Source organism: Sarcophilus harrisii, chromosome X, assembly GCF_902635505.1.
Source record: "Sarcophilus harrisii chromosome X, mSarHar1.11, whole genome shotgun sequence".
NCBI lineage: Eukaryota > Metazoa > Chordata > Mammalia > Dasyuromorphia > Dasyuridae > Sarcophilus > Sarcophilus harrisii.
This window is the reverse complement of record NC_045432.1, coordinates 80,036,376-80,045,919: the sequence shown is the minus strand read 5'-3', so window position 1 is coordinate 80,045,919 and position 9,544 is coordinate 80,036,376. Positions and strand designations below refer to the sequence as shown.

Below are 9,544 nucleotides of genomic sequence, written 5' to 3'. Positions count from 1 at the left end.
CAAATTTAAGCTTACTGCTTACTAGCTTTGGGACCCTGGACCAGTCACTTTAACCTCTGAATGCCTCCCTTCCTTGTCAAATCAGTAAAATAAGGATAAGAGCACCAAGCACAGACTACAGTCACTATCACCGTCGTGATTACAGCTGGAATGGAGGAAAATGAGAATCCGAACAGAGGATCAAGGCGACTTCTCCTCATTTAAAATTCTTCAGCTGTCTCAAGGCAGTTAGAGCAGGAGCTAAGATAGTCAAGTCATACTTAACCTCTCCCCCCACCCCACCCCCCCCACAACTCTGGCCAAGCATTACCCCAGCCTGACATAACTTACCTCATCCTCTAAAAAAGAAATCGATTCCTGAAACTGGACCAGGCTAGCATTTAACACACAAACATTTTTTTAAGTTCAGAGGAAAATGTTTCTGTTTATTGTTTAAAGACTGCAAGACAATATTTGAATTTCTGTAGCACAATTTAAATAATTTTACTGTTTTTGATAAAGCGGAATACAATAGAAAAGACAAATTAGTTTCCAGTAATAGCTATGTTTCTATTCAGAATTAAGTCTTCCTCAGACCCGTTACCTGGAAACAAAAACCTCTTTTGTTACATTAAGCAAAGCTTCAACCACAGCAGATACTTTCCACACCAGGAAAAACATTCCTCCAATGCAGGAGTGATGTGCTATGTGAAATGGCTGGAGCTCTCAGCCTCCAGGGCATCAGAAAGGGACAGTTTTGATTCTAATCCATTTTCGGCAATCTGTGAACTGAAAGCATCATTCATGGCAATGTCCTGACATCCTTTAATGATTGGAAAAGGTGAAAAATAAATTAAGGAGTTCCCAAACTGCTAAAAGGAGCAGTTTATACCTAAGAAATTCTGGCTTCAGAATTCTGAGGGTTCCTGTTCAGATTCTGTCAGAGCCCCGAGTCTCTGACAGTGATTTAATCAAGAATTTGTCAGCTAGGAGCCAGTCAAAGCATGAGCCGCCACAGAACAGGTGAAGCAAACCCCGGGCCTTGGCCACCATCGGTCACCTGCAAGCAGCACTGCTAGCAGACAAATACTTACTTCTTACCGAGTAGCAATAAAAACAGAACAGCTACACATGATATACACTCTTATGTTGGCTTATTTTAAACTTCAAGCCCTTTGTTGAAATTCGGGAATATTTCTATTCCTGGAGTTTTCCCAGAAGACACTTCCAGCACTAGCAGCGCTGGGGTCCGATACGTAATTCAAGTAGCAATGCAGTCAAGCCACTGTTGAGGCAAAATCTGTACATCACATACTTGAAAGTTCGGATGGAAAGACCGTTTTGTGCAATGCCTTGAAAGGTCATCTGCAGTGGCCCTGCAGAGCTTCTGGCACGACACGATTTCTGAATGAAACTGATCGAATGTATTGGAGGCAATCATGACTTATTGAATGAAATGACTGAATACTTACCTGGGCTTTCATTTCTGCTAAAAGAAATAGGAAGAACAAGGAAAATTTCAAGAAAAATCTAAACCATCAAAATGGAGCCAAAATGTTGCGCACACTATAACTTTCTGACAACAGTAAAATGCTGGAAAAGGGGGGGCAAAACTTAGAAAACAAAAATGATTTATTCTGTGAAACAGTACCACGACTGTCTTTACATAATTAATAATCATTTTTTTTTTAAAAAACTGGCATTTGGCACCAGTGTGTTTAAAGTAAACACTTTGAGAATATGTGTGAAATCCTAAGTCTGGTTTTCCTGCCAAAGAAGCCAATTAAATGATTCTCAGGAAGGGTTGTGGTGTGTTTTTTTTGTTTTGTCTTTTTTTATGTTTTTTTTTGGTTTGTTTTTGTTTTATGTTTTTTTGTTTTGTTTTGTTATTCTTTTTCCTTTTTTTTTTTTCTTTTTCTTTTTCTTAACAAAAACCAAGAAGTAGTGGAAGACTGAGTGGGGAGGAGGGGGGGAAGGGGGAAGAGGGACAAAACAAAAATACAGAACAAAAAGTCATCATCAAAACCAACAGCACAAACAGCTCCAATCAACAGGTCAGACACTACAAGGCTGACATAGACTCAAGCGGTTTATAAAACCTATAAAAAGCCTATACCAGCAAAGATGCCCTTTTAATCTGTGGCTCAAAAGCTGAAAGGTCATGGAGTAAAGAACATTTTAGCTGGAAATGTTTAGCTGGAAAAGTTTAGCTGGAAACTTAATCCTGGAAGAGAATCACACACGCCAATGGGAATACCTGAAATTAAACATTTTTAAAAGCTCCAATTCCCAATATAAGAAAGAAAAAAATAATTCATAGAAGACTCAATCAATCCATAGAATTGCAAGTGGCTGGGCAAATCTCTCTCCCCTACACCAAGCATTCCAATTCAATCACGTCTTCCATACCTACACAGCACCTGTGGGCACTGCTGAACTGTATGCAGATTCCTTGTGGAATAGCAGTTTCCCATCTTAACTGTCTCTCCCTATTGTGCAGGAAGTAGGCTTGCTGTGCTATTTATTACCATTGTGTACGTCACATGGCATTGAGCAGATATGTAGAAATGTAGGGGTCTCTAGTTCCCTTTTCCTTTGCAACAGAGGCTTGAGAGACTCATGCCTTGGGATAATTCTCCTATGTGTACTGAATCTTTTATGCCGACTCTGTGGCCTCAACCGGCTTAATCATGTGGTCTGGTTTGTTTCCAGCTGCATAGTGATCCCACATTTGAAGGTAAAGGCGTTCTAGTTCCATTGTGTACTGTTTGGTGTTGAAAAGAGGGCTGGATATTCTCTGCTTCCAGACTTTGCCACGGATTTTCTTCAGGCTGGGTTAACAATAGGGAAAAAAGAGACACGGGAGAGGAAAAGACAGAGATAGAGAAAGAGAAAAAAAATAAGAAAACCTAAATGGAAGAACCACAATTGGATGTCATAATAGGGTAGACTTTTTAAATCAAATTCTGAGCATCTGTTTCTTTCTCGTTTCAAACAGTTCTCTTCTCTGTTCTGCCTCCTATATACAGCCTCATGGCTGTAGACAGAGACAAGGCTTAATTCACTGACAGGACTTCTAATCCTGCCTCTCCCCGACCCCTTGAAACAAGATTTATTTGTTTTGCTCCTTCCCCCCAAAACTCTACGGCCAAGAGACCACCTTCTTTCTTGATTTCACCCAACTTCGGTCTTTGAAATGTTTAGAGGAAGGAAAAGAAAGCCCTCTATCAATGAGTAAGATGGCAGCAGGACAAAACCCCCAAACTTCTGTCACTTACCTGTTTCTGGAGACATGTTAGACAGATTAGATTAATGCCAACCCTTTGTAAATTTTCTCCACTTTACAGTCTTATGTTATCTAAGAAAAAAGTTACTTACTATTCTAGATCAGTCCCCAGTTTCACAGCAATATCTTCATACTCTTGCCTATTTTTTGCAATAAGCTCAAGGCAACCGAGGCAAGTGAGCTGAGAGGCAGCAACCCGGGAAGCGAGAGTCTCTCCTGTAATGGGAAGGATAACACTTTATGCTTCTGGCAGAAAATCTACCTAAGTAGGACTTCGAAGATTCATCATCCTTGCTAAGGAGATGAACAAACAAGACAGCAGACCATCCTGATAAATGAGATTTTTCGGTCGTCTTCGATGCTCTTCCCTAGGAGCATCCCCCGAACAAAGCCAAGCAGAAGGGGGGCTTACCTGGCATAGTCACCATGGGGGTTCCTGCCCACAGCACGTCCATGCCAGTGGTGTGCCCGTTGCAGAGTGGGGTATCTAGGCAGACATCAGCTAGCTGACCTCGCCTCACATGCTCCTCCTTTGGAGCAACTGGAGAAAAGATGATCCGATTCTGGGGAAGGCCCATGTTCTGGGCATACTGCTGAATATTGGGTTCTCCTACGGCTGGGAAACGCAACAGCCACAGCACACTGTTGGGAACCCGCTTCAGAATCTGCAAACCAAGAGGATAAAAGTAACCTTTGTTTTATTGTTTATTGTTTCATCCCCGAGAGGGGCTATTTTAGGTTAGCTTCACTTTCTCCTAATAAGGGATAAAGAAAAACTAGAGGGCCAAGTAAAGGCAACCCATTTCCCCTTTCAAACACCAGGAAATTAAGTCTCTGCCCATTTCAGTGAACAAATTCAACATCAATAAACACAATGTGCCAATTTCTTCCTAGGCCTGTAAATAGTCCTCCATTTGACGTCCTTTCTTCTCTGGCCCCCCAAAAGCTGTTCCTGAAGGGCTAAGAGTCTATTTTTCTCATCTAATGAGCAGCTCGGTATCAGCTCACTGTTTCTTCCTCCCACCTAATGAAACAGAACACATCTCCCCCTTCTCAGCTGTTTCATAAGCACTTGGAGAGTAATAGCAGCTTTCCCCAAAGAAGCACAGATTTCCCATGGCAAACTTCAAATTCTGCCTAGGAAACTTCTGAAACAAAACCAAACAGACAAAGGCTTCATTCGATCAGCCTCTCCTCTTTGCGATCTGCCTCCTACTCCCATACACAAAACACATAACCACAGTCACCCGAAAAATCCATCAAGAGTCTCTGACATCTGAGAAAAGCAAACTAGGGTATTAACGAAGCAGCTACTCCCGGGATGAAGGGCAGCTCCCTGCAAGGGGGAGGAACGGTCTGCTGAAGGGACAAAGCAGCTGCCATACTCACATTAGCCCACATCTGCAGGGTGGAAGGGTCGATTTTATACAGCTGGTTAAAATTACAGTACACAATGGCATCTTCTGGTAAGCCATACTGAGAACGAGTGGTAACAATAATGGTGCGGGGAACCTCCTCTCCTGTTGCAGCTTTGTTGTTTATCTGCAACAAAAAACAAACTCTTATCCACAAAAGTTTCATTTCACAAAGTGGTGCAACTTGGAAAACAGTACAAGATTCAAAGACTGTAATCTGGTCAATACTCAAGAGAAACTCAGAAAGAGCAGAGAGCTAGATTGGGCACTGAGAGGCCTTGGGCCTCTTGGGTAAAAGTGCTGCATCTGGCCTCCCCGCCTCCTGCCATACCCCCCCCCCACCCCGACCCCCAGGTTGAACCTGGCAAGTCACTAAAGCTCTCAGGCTTCTATGCAATCCCTTAAGACTAAATTATAGAGCAGGTGCCAGCCTGAACAAGTGGCACCCCCTACAGCAAGGAAACCACAGGCCTAGGCCTTAACATCCCCTCCCCCCATCTAATTCCCAGGTGAACTGTCCACAAAGGAGTCACTCAGTGGAAAGCTGGTTAAAACTGAACAAGCCGATTACTCGCTGTCTGGGGTGGGGGTGGGGAGAACAATCTGGAAAAACAAGGTTTGCAAGGGTGAATGCTGAAAACTACCTTTGCATGGATTTTTGAAAATAAAAGGCTCTTATTTAAATAAATAAATAAAATGGTGAACAAGGTATCGTGCTACTTCTTGACATGGTTGTGGGGAAGAAAGAGCAAAGGGGTCAAGGACTAATGGGAAAAGATTCGCCAAGACCAAAATCCCTGTTGCTCGTGTTCTTTTGCCTTAAAGAAGAAAACTAGCCACTGGCAGAAGCAGATGCCCAGAGGACTGGGACCCAAGAGGGAAGAGACCAGACAAAAGGGAATGAACACAGTAGAGGCCAAGGATGCTGGGCAATGAACAATGAACATTATTTCAATGAACAAGAAAGAACGGTTCCTTCCTGGGGGTCCTTCCCACCGATTCCACGGCATGAGAAACCACCAATGAGCAGCACACAGTCTCCTTGCCCTCCAGGAGTCCTCCCAAGAACTAAGGGAGGAATGGCATCTAGCTTATCAGTGTGTGAAGGAGCAACCATGAGAGAAATGAAAATCAAGGCCCTCAATTCTCCACCTGGGCTACTGCTTTCAAAGTAGCCAAAGTTACCATGAAGCTTTTAAGGTCTCAACAAATCTTATCAACTTCCATTCTCCCTACTTTCCCACAAATCCATCCTGTCTAACCCACTCTCCAAAACATAGCACCAAGTCCATACTGCAAAGTCCAAGCCTTTTGTTTTGCCTATCTTGAAATTTCATCTACCTAAATCCAACTTATCTTCTGAGGTCCAATTAAAGTCCCTCTTCCTTTAATTGAGGAGAGGTAGGGGGACAGATCTGCAGCCAAGTTACCGTATGTTTCACACATCTCGTCTGGATCAGCAACCCACCTTCCACAACAGTGCCACACAAATCTCGAGTTGACAACGTGATCTCACATTACATCGTGACCTCACTCTTGAACGCCACTTTTGCGGCAATCTCCTGAGCGGTCAACGCCTCTACATATACGCTCCCAACAGAAGGCCCGATTTTTTTGAGTGAATTTACAAGCAAAACTCAGAGAACAGTCATCTGCCGGGTCTCACCTGAGTGGTCGCTAGTCCGTTGCTAATATTGAATCCGTTGATTGTTATTTGAATCTGTCCTCTGTTGATCATTTCAATCACAGCTTCCGCAATAGTATTCATGGGAATGACGGGCATACTGAGAGCTGCGTTGCTGTCTGCGTTGTCTCCTGCATCAGGGCACTTCATCTAATAATGGAGATAATGACAACGAGCTCATCAACGACTTAGCTCTTTAAGGCTCACAAAGCATTTTCCTCAGAACATAAAAACGAGTACCCTAAATTATGGAGTCTCTCTCACCTTAACAATCTTGACATCGGGAAGACTATCTAGAAAGGCCTTGAGGTCGATGCCATTCAGGACAATCCGGTTGTCATAAATGTGTCCGTTGGATTTGAAATCAATGACAGCTTTTTTCTGGGGAGGGAAGAAGAGGTTTTATTAAAGTAACAACCCAAGAGTGATTTTCAGCTTTACCCAAACTGAAACAGAAGACCAGAGTCAGCTGGCATTTCCCAAATCCTGTGTTCTCTACGAACCTTCAAGTGAGGAAACATGTTGGCATGATCACCAATAAAGAAAGTGTTGGGCATATAAGCCAATTTCTCCGAGTATTGCTCAGCAACCTCTGCTGGAGAAGTTTCCTGATCTGTGATAATATAGTCCATGAAAAGTGCACCACTAGTCCCAGGGTATCCCAGCCACATTGCCTACAAAAATCCAACCAAAACAATTATGCATTAAAAACAAGAAATCTTCATTTCAAAATCCTGAAAAGTTCTCAATAATGTGAACACACTAAATCAAGAGGACATAGAGCAAAAAAATTAACTTTGAAGGCTTCTCCCCATCCACTCCCATGGAGAATGCAATGGCCAGACAAGTGTCTGTTTTGGAAGTTCATGGTCCCTGCAGATGGAGATCGGCGCCTTCCAGCCAAAATCTAACCAGTCTGGACTAAAGAGTACAGGTGTCGTGACACTGTCTTCACGGAATCGGAATGCTTTCTAGGCGATGAGCAACATGTAACAATACCTGAATGGGAGCTGGCCGCAGAGCAAAGAGTTCATTGCGTGCACCCTTGGTATAGCCATTCATGTTCACAAGGATGTGGATCCCATCCTGATGAATTCTATCTGCTGCTTTCCCATTACATGGAATCTAAGGAGGAATAGATTGTCAAGCATATCAGATAGAAAATACCGTCTTTACACTCAAAGTTTAAAACACAAATACAGAGCTTCTCACGAAGGTATGTTGACATTGGAGAGCCACTAGCCAAGAAATTGGGAAAACTTCACATGAACCAGAATCGCAAGCCCTTCTGCTGCGATTTCCCAGTACTATAGATCTCAAACAGGAAGAGTCCTTACAGACCATCTAGTCCAGCCCCCTTAACTTCCTCACTGCCCGTTTCTCCCATCTAACAAGGATCTATGCCAGAGTGAACAACAGACTCCAGCAAAGAGGAAAAACAAATTTTCATCCTCAGCAATTTAGTCCTTAACTTTACCATACCTTTGTCCCAAGCAACCTCCATGGTTTCCAGCAAGAGAAAAAAGTAAAAACTGGGCAGAAGAAAGGAAAGCCAGGAGAGAAGATGTGGGTCCCTACATATTTCACTTGTTACTCTCCCAAGACATCTATTCTATTCCACTAGTGTTTATATATATATATATATATATATAAAATCTTGTTCTAGGGCAGTTACTTTAACAAAACCTCCTTTTTGTCCCCAGGAAAAAGAGCAGTCATTGATATAATACTCTTTTTGAATTCTCTAGATATGGGTAGATAGCCACCAGGCCCCCCCACCATTATCAAGAATTAAGGTGAACAAGAAACTCACAGATCAAAAGCTAATTCCTATATGTCCTATTTATTCATACGTGATATCACGTGCAGACATACAAACTATGCTCTCATTCCACCAAACCTCGTCAGACTACTGGAGAGGCTTACCTGAGAAAGGTCGATGAAATGGTTTGCTTCTGCCATCACTTTCACACGAAAGTTTGTGCCATCATCTGGGCTGAGGGCATAACAGAACACCTGGAAATCAAGCACACCATGTCAGCCATGCCCTAAAAAGGCAGACACAACTGAGACTCATGTTGCTTCCAAAACATTTTGTTCAATTGTTTCAGTCACGTCCAACTGTTTGTGACCCCATTTGGGGTGTTCTTGTCAAAGATATTGGAATGATTTGTCATTTCCTTCTCCAGCTCATTTTAGAGATGAGGAATCTGAGATAAACAGAATTAAATGAGTTAGCCAGGGTCACTTAGCTACCAAGTTTCTGAAAGTGGATTTGAACTCAGTTCTTCCTGACTATGTACTGTGCCAACTAGCTGGAACACATGGTTCCTGAAAGGGGATGAAGGCAAGAGCTCTGGGTTCCACTCCCAAAATGCATCAGCAGAACCCATTAAGGACTTGAGCCAAGCCAACAGAATCAGAATCTCACAGTTGGAAGGGACAATGTACATAAATGAAAATCAGACCCAGCAAACTTTCTTCTAAAACCTCACACATGTTTGGTGGCAAGCAAGGAAAAATGCCGCTGCCTGCCCAGGATAATCCATTCCACCTATGGGATGGCTCTGATTTTCATAACAAGCAGCCCAAGTTTGCCTCTCTGCAACTTCAAGCTGCTCAGGCCCTTTGACTGCTCCTTATACCACCAGGATCCCGACTCTCCTATTCTGAATCTACCACAGCCTCTGTTCTGCCCTCAATTGCAGTATCAAGAATTGCACATCATCTTCCTTAGGTGTTCTGAGCGGGAGAGAGATGGGTAGGGCAGGCCAGTAAGAGGCATTCCTAACCTCCCTGGCCTCCATGAAAACCCAATTCAAATCCCACTCTCCCATCCCTGTTTATTTCAGTGCCTTCCCAGCTACTGATGTCCTGTTTCCCCTGTCTATAATTTGCTTCATACATACATCTGCATGTTGCCTCTTCCCTAATGGAGGAGCCCCTGGAGAACAAGGATTGTCTTTTGCCTCCTTTTGTTGAAGTTGGGAAGAGGTCATAACCATGTCTCAAAAGAATTTGCAGGCTTGAACCCATCTCCTAGTCAAGGGGCAAAGTTTCATTGCAATAGGAACTGTATCACCATTTCACTTGGACAGAAAGGTAAGGGAAATCAAAAGCAAGGAGACACAACTATCCAGCTTTTAGCATTGATATGCTAATTCTATGACTCATAGGTAG

At 43.0% G+C, this 9,544-nt stretch overlaps 1 protein-coding gene across 3 annotated transcripts in view; it reads right to left on the bottom strand.

Moving 5' to 3' along the window:
- Positions 1-407: 407 nt before the first annotated feature.
- Positions 408-9,544, bottom strand: part of OGT (O-linked N-acetylglucosamine (GlcNAc) transferase) — a 34,373-nt gene continuing 25,236 nt past the window's right edge. For all 3 annotated transcript variants that reach the window (XM_031944711.1, XM_031944714.1, XM_031944713.1), the window contains 9 exons: positions 8,291-8,380; positions 7,364-7,489; positions 6,868-7,038; positions 6,629-6,745; positions 6,347-6,514; positions 4,655-4,807; positions 3,678-3,930; positions 3,358-3,481; positions 408-2,810 (listed from right to left, as the gene is read on the bottom strand). In XM_031944711.1, coding sequence (XP_031800571.1) covers positions 2,636-2,810; positions 3,358-3,481; positions 3,678-3,930; positions 4,655-4,807; positions 6,347-6,514; positions 6,629-6,745; positions 6,868-7,038; positions 7,364-7,489; positions 8,291-8,380 — 1,377 coding nt within the window. In that variant the 3' untranslated portion in view covers positions 408-2,635. The remainder of the gene's footprint in view (positions 2,811-3,357; positions 3,482-3,677; positions 3,931-4,654; positions 4,808-6,346; positions 6,515-6,628; positions 6,746-6,867; positions 7,039-7,363; positions 7,490-8,290; positions 8,381-9,544) is intronic.